Here is a 17511-nt window from a genome sequence, read left to right as displayed (position 1 = left end):
CATAAACAAGACCTAACAGTGGCCAGACCACCTGCACTCCAGAACAGGTCATCCGCCTGATGCTAAACACGTTCAAGCCCCGCTCAGTACTTGGATGAGAGACCAACCAGGAAGAGCTTGGGTTGCTGCTGGAAGAGGTGCTGGCAAGGCCAGCAGGGGGCGCCTACCCTGTGGTCTGCATGTCGATCCCAATGTTACCAGTGCAGATGAGACTTAAAGCCAAGGTCTTGACTCTGTGTGCTCATTAAAGATCTTCATAAACAGTAGGGTGTATCCTGATGTCCAGGCTAAACTGCCCACCATGGCCTGGTCATTCTGGCCCCCCTAATCACCCCCTGTCTCTGATTGGCTCTCCTTTTTACCAATTCACCCCTTAACAGCCAACGTGTGTTGAAATGTCTGCCGTCCTGTCACACACGTGCGCAAGGGAGGTAGCAAAAGGGCTCAAAAGAAGGTAATTCCACACCAAGTTGGGGGGCGGGGGGTTTAGAGTGCAATAATCCTCTCTCTTTTATCCCTGCAGACCAAACACGGGAAATTCTGCCTGAATCTGATGACACCGTTTCCAGTTCCAGATTCAATGATGTCACTTCTGATTCTGGACCCGATGACATCACTTCCGGTTACCGGCAACAACACTTCCAGTTCCGGTCCCGATGACATCACTTTCCCCTGACCGACCTTGAAACCTGTTTCTCAGTTCTATTTTGGACTCGAATCTGTAAAGAACTTGAATCTAATCGCCTTCTGTTTTGCAGCCTTATTCAAGTATATGGACGGCTGCCCCAAACCTTCTTCTGGTATCAAGTTGTAATCTTTCACACATCGTATCGTCCAGGTGGATGCTACACATTAGCGGTGGCTGATCTGGTGCCCCCTCTCACTGAAGTGCTTTGAGTAGTGAGAAAAGTGTTATATAAATGGAAAGCATTAGGAAGACATCATTACAGCACTTCCTCTGGTTAAATGACAAGTTCTGTGCCATTTTACAAATAGGACTTTCATAAGCCCATTTACTCCAATGAAATAATTCCAGTTTGGGTTGGGGGGTACGTGGGCAGGAACTGGCTTTGGAATCCACCACTGAGCCCACTCACACACAGGAAATGCTTGGAACCTGAATCCACCTAGAATGGAGTTTTATGACGAGGTGGAAGGAAAACTGAGAGAGTGTGGAACATCCGAGCCAAGGGTCTGAAGTTTGGATACACCGCACTGTATTATATGTAAATGAGCGAACAGTTGGAACTTAAACATCAGGTGCAAAGTAGAATTCATTTCCATCCATCCATTTTCAGACTTGCTTATCTTGGGAAGGGTCACATGGAAGTTGCAGCCTATCCCAGCAGGCATTGGGCACAAGTAAGGAGCAAAACCCTGGCTGGGGTTCCAATCCACCGCACACATTCACACACGCGAACAAATCCACCTAAATTGCATGTCTTGGGATTGTGGGAAGAAATCTATCCACCCACAGACACCGGAAGAACCTGTGAACTCCACACAGGGAAGACCAAGGATGTGAGTGCTGGTCTCCCTGTTGCCAGGCAGCGTCAAGCCACCCAGAATTCATTTTGTTTTAGATTTAAATAAAAAATTGCAATTTAACAGTGTGAACCATCAATCGAGTCCATCCAAAATGACCCAAGATGTTCTTACCTGGCTAGTATACAGCACAAGCTGGACAAGCTGAGGCATCAGGGCATCTGCCATGGTTAGCGTCTGCAAGTTGGGGTGCATCAGAGAAGTCAGCAGCACCGGCAGAAGGTGACCCAGCATTGTGGCCTTGGTGACTTGTTCAAGGCCTTTCAATCTAAAGGTGACAACAGCAGTTTAAATATTTGACTCCTCTGCCACAGTGTGTCTCACATGACGGCAGGTGTGGGTGTGTATGACGCACCTGTTCTCCCGGTCAGAGATGTCACTGTTGATCAGGGCAGTGGTGACCTGCTGCAGAGTCTCCAAAACCTCATCGCAGCCTACCAGGATTTTGGTTGCAAGTGACAAGATGCTAGTCTGTAGTTCCTGTAAGAGAAATGGAAGTGGGCACCATCACTACAAGCTGTCAGGCAGTGCCTGGCTCGGTTCACGTTGTACCGCTGCCCAGGGAGAACAACTAAACCCCGGGATAAGCACGATTAGAAAACTGCTAGTGTAAAGCAGTTCAATATATAAAATCTATCAGGCAACGTGACCAACGCTCGTCCTTTTATTGATTTCCCCACCACCGGTCCCAGCTTAGCATTAACAACAAGCCATATTACAAAATAAAGAAGAAGCAAAAGAATAACACATATATTATCTTACATAAAAAAACAAATACATAACAACCAAAACCCCTCTTTCTGGTTTAAACGCGCGATGTTCATAAATCAGAGAAACCAGTTCGACCAAATGGGATTACTGTCCTTATTGTGCAGGGCAAAGAGAAACCCTACTGGAATACGGCGGCCGTCGAGCCGATAACAACAAAGTTCAAGTATTCCAGCAAAATCAAAGAAAAAAGGTCCGTCTTCAGAGACGCGTCTCCCTTGTGTCGCTGAGTCTTCAAAAAAAAGAACTTGTTCCAGCAGATATTTTTACTTGCCGCTACCTCATCTCTTCTCTTTGCTCCACCACAAGATGTCTCCCTTTCTCCCCTTCTTCTCCGGTTTTTAAAGTTCTCACCACCAACCGCCCTGACCGAGTTATGACCTCCCCCTTAAAGGTGTATTTACAGCATTCTTCTTCCCTGCAATGCACCCAAAGAGGCAGCAAACTGCCCACGGAATAAAGCACATGTGGCAACCGCTACAACGTCACACACACTTATCTGTACTCAGTTTGACTAACACATGGCAAAAAGAAAAGAATAAAAAAAAAAAAAGGTTGCGGAATCATTATTATGTCTGCCAGATTTGGAGGGACCTGCTGTTTCAGACCAACATCTACTGTTAAAAAAGACAATTATGATCATCGGCCGGTAGCCTGAATGCTCGTTTTGTACTAACCACTGTCCACATTCAGAGATTTACATTTACCCATCAATCCATTTTCTAACCTGCTTGAATATGAATCCTGGTCCAATGTGCACCTAGCATGATAGACCTCTGAGCTCAGGCTTAAAAGCTGATGCTGTTATTTTATTATTCATTATGATAAATGCATTTTTGTTGTTTTTTTTAATACATAACACTTAAGAGAAAAATGTTAGATATTAAGGTATAATCATTGTTCTACTGCAAAAGTAATAAATTTCCTGTTGATGTACCCAGCTGGATTATGAATTGGACCATTGTTTGACAAACCATAAGAAAAATAGGATGAACGGGAAAAAAAATCTCACGCTCATTAACACATCTCTTAAAATAAGAATTAAAATAATCTCTCTATTACAAAAAAAAAAATCCTGCAGAGAAACAGTAGGGCGTCGAGACGTGATCTTCACGTTTAGATCACGGAAGACACTTAAAAGAGCCGCGAGACTAGAGAGATTGGCCACAGAGCGTCTCACGGGGACCTTAAACATGAGACTTTGTGCCAAGAGATTGACCCAGGACATTCTCGCGGGGACGTAGAACATGAGATTCTTGCAAGACACACCTTACTTAGAACCAAATACGAGCAGGGGCAGCCAGCAACACACTCAGTCGTGTTTTGGCTTTGCGCACACACAGATCCACGGCTCTGAGCACGTATAAACCGTATAAGGACAATACGTTATAAATGAAACGTAGACGACAAAGTGAAGAAGAAAGCAGTGCGGAGAAAAGAGACTCAAAAGCGTTGGAGAGACAAAAAAGAAAAAAGAATAATCTAGGGGCAAATTCAGAAAATAAGGAAAGTAATTATCAGCCCGGAACAAGTGGAATTGAAAAAAAGCACGTCCAATCGGGCTCAGAATTAAAAGACAAAGTAGAACTTCATAAAGACATTCAAAACGTTGTTGCTATACACATGCAGAGCAGGTTAGAGATTATGAAAGCAGTGGAATTCAAAAGGCTCAAAAAAAAAAAAAAAACGTATGCTCGATACACATGTGAAGAAAGTTAAAGAATATGAAAGTAGGAAAATTAGAAAGTGTAAAAAAAAAAAAGAAAGTAAAGATCGCAGTAGCGCAAACAAACGGAAATTAATACTCGAAAATGGGAAAATAATCACCACGGACCAGGTGTCATTGAAACAAGACAAAGCGAGGTCGGAAATAAAAGACAAAGAGTAGAAAACAAAGTAAAACGTCATAAAGAGGTTAAAAAACAAAGGGGCCAAACACATGCAGAGCAGGTTAGAGATAATGAAAACAGTGCAATTCAAAAGACTCAAAAAAGAAAAACGTAGGCGCGAAACACATGCAGAGCAAGATACAGAATATGAAAGCAGAAAAAAACGAAAGTAAACATCGCATTAGCGCAAACAAAGAGAAATTATTACTCGGAGAAATAACGAAAAGGCAAATAGAGATCGAATATATGGACATAGGTGATATGTCAGAAATATGTAAATATTGTAAGGCTTTGAAGTTTAAGTCAGAGAATTTCAAAAACTGGGTTTACCTCACATGCATTTATTGGTTATTTTGCAAAAAAAAATGAACTGCTGATGATGTCGATCATTTTGTCTGTGCTGAAATTCCAAACAGAGAAACCTATCCTGAATTATGGTCCAAAGTCATTAAACACACGTCTCACGGACCTCATTTAAAAGATTCAGCACGTTGGGACTTGAAAGATTCCAAATATTGTTTTTACTGAAGTTCTGAAATAAAAGTGAAACTAATGGCATAGCAATAATTCAAAGGAAAAAAAAAAATCTTAAAAGTGTGTATCTGGAAAAAACAAAAAGCCCCCTAGTACATTTAAAAAGTCACGTACACCCTAAGCTAACAGGACTATCAATCAACCTAGTGCACGGGGTTAAATTGTGGTCATTTAAGGTATCAATGCTTGCCATGTCCCGTTAGCAACTGGGTGTAACCAATCATGTTAAAAGTTTTCTGATCGTGTAATGAATTCCTTTTTTTGAGGAGTGACCTAATCAATGAATTGTACAAATATAGCGCAGAGGACACTCTTTTCTTTGCAAACGCTTACTAATATGTTGTTTGCCTCTTGCAAGATTTAGATAAATGCGGCAAGGTGGCACAGTGGGTAGCGCTGCTGCCTCGCAGTTAGTGGAGTTTGCATGTTCTCCCCGTGTCTGCGTGGGTTTCCTCCCACAGTCCAAAGATATGCAGGGTTAGGTGGATTGGCCATCCTAAATTGTCCCTAGTGTGTGCTTCTGTGTGTGTGTGCCCTGTGGTGGGCTGGCACCCTGCCCGGGGTTTGTTTCCTGCCTTGCGCCCTGGGACTGGTTCCAGCAGACCCCTGTGACCCTGTAGTTAGGTTATAGCAGGTTGGATAATGGATGAATGGAAGATTTAGATAAAGAATAATGATTGGCGCTTTCTCCTGCCTGTGTTTTAATGCTTAAAACGGGGCATTCTAGTTTAATAATTTTTTTCCTCACCGTGTCGGGCCAGCGCTTGTCACCAACACTGGGAACAATCAAGCACAAAGTCCGACTCACTCATACTGGACTATTTTGAGTGATTACATTTTGTATTCGTTCAGACACCACAACATTAATATTACATTGACATCTTTTTGAACTACATTAAGAGATGACACACAGGGACTGGCATCCCGGCCACAACAGTACAAGGATCCATATCCCGCCAGTACAATGGAAGGACAACTAATCTGGGTTACGTTTTCTCCCAGAACAGGAGGTGGCAGCACCCCTAGGTTGCAGTACCTCTATGGATACCCATAGGGCATGCTGGGAACTGTAGATCCCAAGGAACAGCCTTGTTGGGGTCCATGGGTGCCGCCAGGCTGGCGCTGAAAGGACTAGTGGTCCCTACTTTTTGGGACTCCCTCGTCACCCAGAAGTGCTTCCGATGGACAGTCTCGTGACACCAGAAGTACTCCCGGGGTGCTGCATTAAAGAAACCGCCTTGCCATATCTTAGCGAGTCGGGGTCGGGAGAGGAGCTGGACGACACTCGCCTGGAGGAAGGAATGAAAGAGGAAACAGAAAAAAGGAAGAATTGGGTCTTGGAATCATCTAGAAAGGGGTTTTGTATAATAAATCAATGATTTGAGCCTGGGACTTGTGTCTGTGCATTTGTGTTTGGGGGGTTGCAATGCCCCCTGGTGGTCATGTAAGCTTTGAATTTAAACTTCCAGCAACCAAGCCAGATATCGTGGATAAAGATTCAGACATCTTCTACAGATGATAGCACAGAATCTCAAGCCATGTACCCCTTAACGTGGTGTTTCTGAACCCATTTGGTGTCTTTTTCCCCCTTATGGGTGTATTCGCAACTCAGCCAGGGTGGGGGGGGTAAATCGAGTGCGACCCGGCTTGTGGGTCCCCATAGTGAATCGGTGTCGATCATCAGAACGGGGATAGGGGGTCCCCATTTGGTGAAATGAGCAAGAAGGATGGTTCCCCCCCTGGTGAATCTTGTATGACTGCAAAAGCGGTGGGTGTGGGGTCTTGTTTATGGTCGCAATCGTTGAATGGAGTGTGACTGTCAGACCTGAGGTGGGCTTCAATCACATGTGATCATCACTGTGGTGGTGACGGGTTGGGGTCTGCTGCTGTACAGTAGGGTCTTTCAAGTGGGATACCTCAGGAAACAAAACCACATGGGGTACAGAGACACAGAGAAACAGTGAGCGGCTCTGTAATAGGAAATCTCAGAGAACAGACATTACAGAAGGGGTTCTCCACCGTGGGTTGACCTTGTTGGGTGCGCGTGTGGGTAGCGATGTGTGATATTTTTCCCTGTGTCTATCTATGCCCGTTTTCATAAAAGGGAACCCACCCCTCCTAATGTTTTCACACCCACGCTCGTTTCACCCAGGAGGAAGACCACCGTAGCATTCGCCATTGATTGACCAAGAGAGACGTTATTCGGTCATCAGTAACGTTAAAAAGGAGAAATTGGGTCAAGGGACCGTAAAGTTTGAGAAACAATGCGTTAGAGCATTGGGGTCTTCTGGGCTGGAAATATACAACAATCCCCTCAAGATCTCAGAGGGTAAGCAATCCCGCCTCACAATAAGAGACAAGCCAAACAGGACGGGCAGGAGGCCGGGACATTAACACCAAGTTGCTGGGGAGGCAGTACATGACCCACCAATAGAAAGGGTAGGACCACGCAGCTTGGAATGTGTCATGTAGATCCAGTTTTTTCTTTTTTGTTTAGGGGCTCCGGGGGGCTCTGAGTTGAAAGACTCTAAAGCCTGTGACCCTGTCCCAGGAACTGGTCCTCAGAGTTGCCCGAGTCAACCACTGAACCAGAGCAGCCCAGGGGTGCGGAGAGAGAAGGAGTAAGAAAGGAGGGGGGATAAAGTGGACGGTGGTCTTGGTGGAGTGGGCAAGCGGGTGGGACACTGTGCCAGACAGACGGGATAATTGCAATAATGGTGGTGCCTGCTTCTCTCTTACGTTTTTTAAATCACATTTTAACATGCCTATTTTCATATCTGTAGTTTACTTGACATTACCTCAGATGTGCGGGACAGGACAGGGGGGCCGTGATCCATTTACACTGTGTCTGCATTCTTCTATAGGGCCCAACAACATAACTCAGGGGAGAGGGCAGCACTTGACCTGTGCCATTGTTTTTTACTTCGGACTTTCCTGTTACGGATTGAAAGGTCTACTTGGCTCCAGGGTTGACCATCAGTAAGACAAGAATTTCAGTTAGTTATCAATTCATCATACACTTGTCAACAATGATGAGAGAAAACATTATTAGTAATGTCAAATGATTCGTTTCTCCCCATACAGTAAGTTACTCTAGGATGACCATCCCGCTCTTCGTTTCATTTGCTTATATAATTGTTTGAACCAACAAGAAGATGAACATAAAATAACACGGTGACAGTGTAGAAGAGACGAAAGAAACAAACTTTGAAAGGACCATTTTAGGTCTTACCCAACTACGAAAATATCAGAGATCACCAGAAAACTTGTCTATGCCACTTAGTTCATTTCAGACAGGCCAGTTAATACAAAAACGAGAAGGGAAGGAAATTGGAATTAAAGCTGATGTTTACCTGTACCTTCAATGTCCTCCCCTTGGAGGGAGCTGTCACTATCATCGTGCTCGTCAGGTTTTATTAAAACTGTGTTGCTCAGCAAATGGTTCTGTACTGCCATACAGGTACTGCAGACTGGGCGAGGCGACCTGGAATACAACATCAGGCGGGCAGGGGAGGACAAGAGAGAAAAGCATGAGAGGCGAGACTGAGGAGCAGACGGGGGACAGGGGTGCGGACATTCAAGTGCAAAAAGAGACCCCTGTAAGACTTTCAAAATGAAAGTCAGCAGTGCGGTAAAGAAACTTCAACACGATATACACAGATAACAATCATTTACAGTTTATCTATCTGTATAGCTAACTGGCTAAATATCTATCATTATCTATACACAGACAGAGCCATAGGAAAGGCACTATATAATAGACAGACAAGCCACTATTAGATAGAGAGACAGACAGACAGAAGGTCACTATATAAGATAGACAGACAGATAGAAGTGAAAGACACTATATGATAGATAGATAGATAGATAGATAGATAGATAGATAGATAGATAGATAGATAGATAGATAGATAGATTGATAGATAGATAGATAGATAGATAGATAGATAGATAGATAGATAGATAGATAGATAGATAGATAGATACTATATAACAGACAGACAGGCGTAGAAGTAGATAGAAAGTCGCTATATAACAGATAGACAGACAGGTATATAGATATGGAAGGCACTATACGATAGACAGACAGAAAGAAATGAGGCCACAGCAGTTTTCTTATCTCCAGATCTAATCACGTGCTTTTGGTTTGCTCTCTAAATGTCGTTTAATAAAATCTGAGAATGTGCACACTAATCAAGTGTGAACTGTTAACAAATGTAAAACCGCAGTAGAACACTGAAAAAAAAAAAATGTGCAAAATATAATGGATGACCCCATGTGTGAAATAGCAAGTGAGCACTTTGTGCAGCCCTTCACTCTGCCCACCGGCTGAGGCACTTACTGGCACTGTAGACAGGAGTTTCTGAAAGTCATCCTTAGCGACAGTTTGGCACTTGGTGATCAGGATGCAGGATTCACGCACCACCGTCTTCAAAATGTAGTGCAGCCAGCTCATCATTCAGCCTGGAAAGAAGCACAGGGCGGCTCTCATTAGTGGCAAACTCTGCCAACAAATCTGTCCCATAATAATTCCCAAACCTGGCCATCCAACGTAAACATGAGCGCAGCTAGAAACATCTGAATCAGCTTCAAATGTACACTACAAATTTAAAATATTCTAACATGGAACAACTGTGCAGACTAATCAATCAGAAATTAAATGGGATTAAGGCATCTAAGCAAATGTTAGAATTAACTAATTTTATGAATGTGGACTACTAACTTAGTATAGGAATGAGCTACATAGATAAAAGGTAGAGATACACAGAGAGATGTGAAATACACTTTATGATAGATAGATAGATAGATAGATAGATAGATAGATAGATAGATAGATAGATAGATAGATAGATAGATAGATAGATAGATAGATAGATAGATAGATAGATAGATAGATAGATAGATAGATAGATAGATAGATAGATAGATAGATAGATAGATAGATAGATAGATAGATACTTTATAATCCCAATGGGAAATTCACAATTGTCATGTGGAATAAATGCAGCCCACCATGCTATTTAGAAACAGACTTTGCTTCTGTGTGGTGTTGTGAGTGGGGGCCCTAGAATATATGTGATGTACTAGGTGTGCTGCGGACTACCTGTGTTATATGGCTGCAGAAATAACGCTTGGAAATACAGAAGTGCACCTGTGCCCTGGCCTGTGCCCACCTGTAGTGTCATCGTCTTCACTCCCAAACCTGTTGTTCTGTAGCTGGTCAGCAAGGTTAGTCAGAATGACATCTCGGAGCCTGGACAGGCCGCTGTTTCTCTCACCTACAGGTAAGGATTAGGAACACAATGCACGTGTTGGTACAGCAAACACCTTCGATAAAACGGCACATTTAAAGGATACAAAAGTACAAGTTTTAGGACAATTTGGCCGTGGAATGATTGCCAGCTGACACAAATGTGCTTCACCGTCAGGCAGCGGAGTTTCCAAAAAGCGCTCATTCACGGTTTTTAGGACACTGACTTACTACACAGAAAGTCTAAGGCTGCTGTTACCTGCTGTTTTCTCAATCAAAACGTAATTTCAAACTGTGTGAACCACTAACAATGTACAGTAAAACCTGCCTGATCCAATTTAGCGTCGTTGTGGCCTGAGCCTCTCCTACTAACCACCCTTGGCTGAGGTGCCAGCCCACCCCAGTGAACACTTGCAAATATACCCACCATTGGGAAAATTTACTCTAACACATGTCTGGGAGAACAGCCCACTCCGAAGTGGAAAGAGTATGCCAACTCCACACAAGCAGTAATCGGGCATTGCGCAGTGGACCCAGAAGGGAACAGCACTAACCACTGCGCCAATGTGCCACTCTTGGAGTTAGCAATCAGTGCTTTAAGGGTATAAACTCACTACACTAAAAGAAGCCCCTCAGTCCAGTGTGTTGTCACACAAATGCACATCCACAAGGGCTCAATCCAGGTATGTAATAACCTGCAGGGACAAGAAGGGGCGCCATCACTAACATTGTCTTCTCTTTCTCCTTCTGATCCTGCAGCACAGCCCAGTGAGGGTACCCAGCCTCGCCTCTCCCAGTTCCCAGCTACTCCGAACAGACCCTGAGCCTACGGCTAAAACCGAGCACTTTGTTTGTTTGGAAGCCCAAGGGGCAAGACGCCACAAAGCGTTCGCCTTCGGTTTGAACTTTTCTGTTGAATGATACGGGACGATCACGGTTGGCGCCCCAACTTTTATCACAAGGCCTGTCATTCCTGCACCCGGCCACAGTGTTAACACAGTCGAATACGTCGACACTTTCTGTTCTACTGACAGCACTCGGCTATTCAATGCCATTTTGTTTGGCCCTCTTCATGCAGCACAGCCTCGGAGTGACTGCCCAAGTCTCCAACTCAAAAGCGCTGGCAGAAATAACCAAACCACCAGGCAACATTTACACACGTGAATACGCCAGTTAGGCTGGGTGCAGGAACACAGAGGACATTCAATCTGATCGACGAACATCACGATGAGTGTGCTAGTAAGAGGGGTGCATTTACCTTCGGTCAGCACCAGTTTCAGTAAGTTGTTAAGTTCCGCCTCACCAGGATACAAGGAATTTAAGCCGGCACTAGAAAAAGAAAAACAACAACATTTAGCCATCTAGTTTGAAATTCAAGGGCGGACACGATGGAGTTATATATAGAACATAGGTTGATAAATATTGGGCATGTCTTAAATTATACAATTAGCTTTGTATTTGGAGGAAGCTCGTCGTGCCAGTTTTCCAGTTTTCTACCCCCAGGGGTTTCATTGACAAGAACTGACCAAAGAGGGACAGTTTTAGGACCTAATCCTGTGCTTGAGACGACAATAAAGCTGGACTCGAGCCCTGGTGTTGGTAAGGTGGGCTGAGCTCGAGCTGTTTCATTGCTCCAGTAGGGGTGTGTGTGTGCGCGTGTGTGTGTGTGTGTGTGTGTGTGTGTGTGTGTGTGTGTGTGTGCATGCATCAGGAGCTGCCAAGCAACAATAAAGCAGGATGGCTTGATTTGGAGGTGTGCTCTCTCTGCTATTTTCCATCCTGAAGACAGCAGACCTGGTGATGACCACATGAGGGCAGACCAGAAAGACGCAAATGTACGGGTCTGTGACCTGCACTCACTGTATTCTACTTCCTTTTACAATTTGGGCATATTAACGACAATACATAATTAAACGTCAAACTCTTGTACTCTGTGGAACTGCCGGGTGTCACAGATATAACTAAAATGGAAGAGGGGAAGAAGCGCTGCACCACTGTGCCTGACTGAGTGGTAGGAGTACGAGACGGAAGACAGTCTGGTCAAGTCTACTTAATGAAGAGTATAAAAGAGGAAAAACTGGGTCACCACCACAAAACACTCTCCTCCGAGTACTGTTTAATTAAAACCATCCAAATACATGACCTCAATAAAAGAAAACTTTTCCTTCTATGTCGTTTAAATAATTCTTTTTGTTTTTTACATTAATATATACTGCTTGTAACGTATTTTAAGTACCTGATCGCTAGGCAAACTTCCTTCTGAATCTCATCGCCAATCTGGTCAAGTGGTGCCATCAACAGCTGCCAGAGCAACAGGCCGGCGCGGCGGACGATCTCTCGATTTCTCTCAGTTTGAGGGTTAAAAAAGAACTTGAAAACCACCTGGGAATAAAAAAAAAACAAACAAACAAACATGAGGAAGACTAAAGATGATCTCCACCCCCGCCTCGTAAGATGGCATCAGTTCAACGTGGGTAGTGGCACCCTTCACATCACACTGCGATGGCTGGTGTGATTTTTAATGCTGTAACGGGCTGGATCGGTAACATCACATCAAGGATCAACAAGCTAGAGCCTCAGTTACAGGACATACTCTGGACCCCCTAGAACAGGGGTCTCAAACTCCACTCCTGGAGAGCTACTCTGGTCCTGCAGGTTTTCATTCTAAATCTTTTTCTTAATCAGTGGCCAGTTTTTGCTGCTAATTCACGGTTTCCCATTATTTTAATTGACTTTTCCTGAGACCCTGACCACTGAATCGATTCTTTTTTTCCTTAAACGGCACCTAAGCATAAATTTGATGTGAAGTGAGCCAACTAATTTGGGGCCTCAAACTCCAACCAACTTCACTTCATTCAGTTTCTTAATTTTGAAGCCAATTCCCGTTGCTAATTTAAACCCGTTATTTAATTCCATTGCGCTCGCTCATTCTGCCGTGGCAGACGTTTTCTTTTTTAAGAGCGCTGTCAAAATGTTTTGTGGCCCTGAGCAGACCAACATCACCGAGGCCTTCACCTTTCTTTATTTTCAGTTATTGTGTGATGGACGCAGGTTGGTGTTTATGTGTTGGTACATTTTGTGCCTTAATATTGTTTGGTTGCCAATTAAGGAAAAAAGAAATAACTAAGGGGCCTGAGTCTAAAGTTGCACATCAATTAAAATTAAGGCAAAGAGTTAATTAGCAGCAAAATCTGGTCAATAATCAAGAAAAGAGTTAGAATGAAAACCTGCAGCCACTGTGGCCCTCCAGGACTGGAGTTGGAGACTCCTGCCCTATGGCTTTTCTCTCAAGGACCATCCTGGCACCTTTTATTTTTAATTGTATTTTATGGTTCTTTGCTGTGTTGTGTGGTTCCTTGTTGAACCTGCGCTTGACGAAGCACCATCTCTTTCTGGGAAGGTTCTTTGCATATGAAGTTGGTCCTTTGTGCTTTGAAAAACTTCCTAATAAGCAGGAAAAAAAAACCCTGAAATCTTTAAAATAATAAAGTGCCTAGCAGGACACCGACAGGTTAAGAAAACCTGAACTTTGCCCGTGTTAATGAATGCAGCAAGAGTCCTTTTAAAATCAGGAGCCACTGCGGCCCTCCAGGACTGGAGTTGGAGACACCTGCCCTAGAGGTAGTAAAGAAGGAGGAAACTAAAACTAATTATGACCAATCCTGCACGACAACATTTCTAGACAGCAAATCATTCAGTAGAAGTGTGTCAAGAAACGTCACGGGGGGCTCCTTTACAACACTAGCAATATGCCTGCATAGCGCCTTACAGGGACTGGGACACTCAAGTTATGACATTTTCTTTCCTTTTGTGTTACCACATATTGAATTGGCCAGGTCCAATAGCCAAGAGCGAGGTCCAAGCCTTTCTTGGATTAGCGTGCTACTATCACCGGTTTGTACCCCATTTCTCAGAGAGAACAGCACCCATGACCAATCTCATAAGGAAGGGGAGACCAAATCATGTGGCATGGGATGCTACAAAAGAAGCTGCATTTGGTGACTTAAAACAGGCCCTTACATCAGCTCCACTTTTGAAAGTTCCTGACTTTTCTTTTCCTTTCATCCTCCAGACGGACACTTCAGACACAGGTCTTGGAGCCGTGGTGAGTCAAAGCGTTGATGGCTTTGAACACCCCTTCATGTTCCTGAGTCAGAAACTGCTGGACCGGGAAACAAGGTATGCCGCCATAGAGCAGGAGGCCTTAGCGATTAAAGGGGCGATTACGCAGCTGAGGTACTACCTCTTGGGTCGCTAGTTCACCCTGGTAATGGACCATGCACCTTTACAGTGGATGGCCTTACACAATGAATCTAACCCACGAGTTACGAGGTGGTTCTTGGACCTACAGCCATACAAGTTTTTGGTTGTTTATCACCGGGGTGCCCTGCAAGCCAATGCCAGAAAAATTCTACCTGGATCCGATGACATCACTTCTGGCGCCGACCCCCACGAAGATATCACTTCCGGTACCATAGTGTGTGTGTGTTCATTTATTTATTCAACTAGCTGTGCTACCCATTTAAAAGGGTTTAAAATCAAAGTAAATCAACGTGGGCCTCAGCGTTAACATTTGCAGTGCACCTTTCAATGCTCATTTCTCGGCCATATGCCATTTGGTGTGGACTTCATAAAAGCAATGTCAATATTTGTGATGTGCCATCTGTTGGAATGGAAGACAATTTATTATAAATTTAGAATTAAAGTATGGCAAATTAAATTTAAAAAATGGACAGCAACCACAGTGCCAGGCAATGGGAATCCCATCCATAAAAACACAAAGCGACTCAACTCAGTGTCACAGAAAGAAGTCACTGACAAAGCGCCAATGAGAATGAAGACAATTGCGAGAAATCAAAGAACAGCAGTGTTAGGAGCTTCATGAATTAAACTCGAACGAATCTAACCGAAGATCAAAAGAAGCCTCTCCATCTTGAATGACACATACGGATCTCTGAACGCCCCTTCATTTTGAAGCCATCGTGGACTGACAGCCCAAATCACACAAATCGGAGGAATCTGCTCACACACACACCTGGAAGACGACGAGAATGCAGCGGATGATACACGTGTCCCCGTTGACCATGGCCTTCTCCATGATGTCACAGATGCTGCTGAAGTGCTGGCTCTCGATTGGATGCTGCTTCCCCAGAAAGGTGCTGATGGGTAGATTGCTGCTGGCAGCGAGAATATTCAGCTGATGGATACACATGGCGCCAACGTGGTGCAAGAGCTGGTTAATCACCTCGCTGGTCGGCACCATGTCCTCTGTAGACAACAGGTTAGAGATACAAAATATAAAGTTACCAACACATCTGAGCAGGGCAGTGGCACATCAAAGAGACCTGAATAAATGTAAAAAAGGGACACAAAACAAGGACAATTTAGAGAATATGTTTTCAAGTTTATCTACATGTGAAAAGACAAACTTCCAAAACTGAATTTGTATTTTTTGGACAAGTTGACCCCTATATCTCTGAAGACTTCAACATCACAGACCATTTTTTGTATCTTTTATGTGGAGGATTTTAAATATAGATTTTTCACAACAGATTTACCCCTTCCTGTTAACCCCACCTGCACCAGGACATGGCACATACTGCTATCTTTTATGACCCCCCCGCAACTTAAAAAAAGGTGCCCTGTCCTCTCCGAATGGGAGGTGGGTCACTACCTCAATTGGAGGAGTGCAAGTACATTGGGGTCCTGTTCACGAGTGAGGGGATAAAGGACAGCAAGCTTGACAGATGGATTGGAGTGATGAACGCAGGTCGCCGCAGTGGTGAAGACGAAGCAGAGTCAGAAGGCGAAGGTCTCGGTCTACGTCCTCACCTATGGTCAGGAGCCTCGGGTAACGACCGAAAGAACTAGATTCAGGGTAACAAGCGGCCGAAATGAGCTTTCTCGCCAGTGTGGCAGAGCTCTCCCTTTAGAGATAAAGTCAGAAGAAATGTGAGCTCGGAGTAGAACTGCAGACCCTCCGCATCGAGATGAGCCAGTTGAGGTGGTTCTGATACAAATGCCTCCCAGATGTTTCTCTGTGGAGGTTTTACGGGCACGATCAGCTGGGAGGAGACCACGGGGAAGGATTATATCTACAAGATGGACTGGGAATAACTTGGGATCCAACAGTATGAGTTGGCAAGCGTGACTGGGGAAAAGGACATATGGGCCTCACTGCTAAGACTGCTGCCCCTGCATGACTCGGGTAAGCAGTGGAAAATGAATGAATTTAAAACATAAGTAGATCACTTTATCCACTATATGATAAAAAATACTAAGGTTTCGTTGTGGTTTCGTGTGTTGTTTGCAGCAGTTGAGAAAGAGAAAACGGAATGAGAAAATGTCACGGACAGACCAGAATACAAGCACGAGTTGTAACCAGGAAAACTAAATCTATATATATAAAATTCTTTTCACGTTTGAAATGGATATTACGTATGACCACGCGATATGGAAATTACATATGAAATGGATATTACGTATGACCACGCGATATGGAAATTACGTATAAAATGGAAATTACGTATGACCACGTGATATGGAAATTACGTATGAAATGGAAATTACGTATGACCAGGCGATATGGAAATTACGTATGACCACAGAACATATTATAATACGGGAACTAATCACTTCGTTTGTGGACGCCACTTTTATATCGTCTTTACGAATTGTTATTATTTGTGTGAGAGTTATTTTACTGATAAGAAGTAAACACAAACACGCCGATCTATCCCATAGAAGTACACCCCGCGTCGTCCTCTCCCAGCCCTCCTCTCTGGACTACAGCGCTGAGCCGTCCGCCACCAGGCGTGTTCTGACAGAGAAGTTTTATTTATTCGTCCACTTGACTGTCGCGAAAACTGCCACATTGTAACTTTTTTTTTAGTTGATAGTAGAAGAGATGAGGAAAACAGCTTTGCGTCTTTCTACTTTTGAACTGCGCCGAGCTGTAAACAATTAGCGTGAGAACAAAGTGGACGCTGGGAGGCGTGGAATGTCGGGCTGCTCCGCCAGGTCGAGAGCTTCACAGTTTCGGGCAGCGTCCTCTCTTCTCGCGCTGTTTGTGACACTTCAAGTGCCCCGTCGGCTCCTGGGAGAGTGGAAATCTTTGCGAATGAGTGTAATCGGCACCATCGAAGCAGGACTCTGTTTGTAAATTACACTACTACTTACTGTCCCTTAAGGTGAGTTCAGGTCACTAAAACCCTGCAACATTCAAGGTTCCTTTTGTGATGAATTATTTTAAGAAGTAAATCACAGGCACGTAGTGCAAGGTTGTCAGGCAGAAATTTGGACGATCACATAGAAAATGTAATTTCTATACCACAGCGGTCGTGTAGCATCTTTCAAAACGGATCTACTACCGAAAGATGATCCAAATACATTTTAGCTGCTGTTAGTACTACTTACCTGTTGTGTTATACCGCCTTTAAAATGTAGTTTACCCCAAACCACTCCAGTAGTGCTCAATGTATCTTTACTTCTTAAATGTTAATGTTTTACTGTTTAATAACTTAT

General features: G+C 43.9%; 1 protein-coding gene across 1 annotated transcript in view; it reads right to left on the bottom strand.

The window, feature by feature from the left end:
* Positions 1 to 17511, bottom strand: part of LOC114669142 (probable E3 ubiquitin-protein ligase HECTD4) — a 206396-nt gene that overhangs the window by 124205 nt on the left and 64680 nt on the right. The window contains 10 exon segments of the mRNA XM_051921368.1: positions 1660 to 1813; positions 1901 to 2025; positions 8090 to 8104; positions 8106 to 8192; positions 8194 to 8220; positions 9079 to 9187; positions 9889 to 10015; positions 11246 to 11316; positions 12224 to 12369; positions 15023 to 15255. Coding sequence (XP_051777328.1) covers positions 1660 to 1813; positions 1901 to 2025; positions 8090 to 8104; positions 8106 to 8192; positions 8194 to 8220; positions 9079 to 9187; positions 9889 to 10015; positions 11246 to 11316; positions 12224 to 12369; positions 15023 to 15255 — 1094 coding nt within the window.

The sequence above is a fragment of the Erpetoichthys calabaricus genome, chromosome 18, assembly GCF_900747795.2.
Source record: "Erpetoichthys calabaricus chromosome 18, fErpCal1.3, whole genome shotgun sequence".
Classification (NCBI taxonomy): domain Eukaryota; kingdom Metazoa; phylum Chordata; class Cladistia; order Polypteriformes; family Polypteridae; genus Erpetoichthys; species Erpetoichthys calabaricus.
The sequence above is the reverse complement of the archived record's forward strand: the minus strand, read 5'-3'. Positions and strand labels throughout refer to the sequence as shown.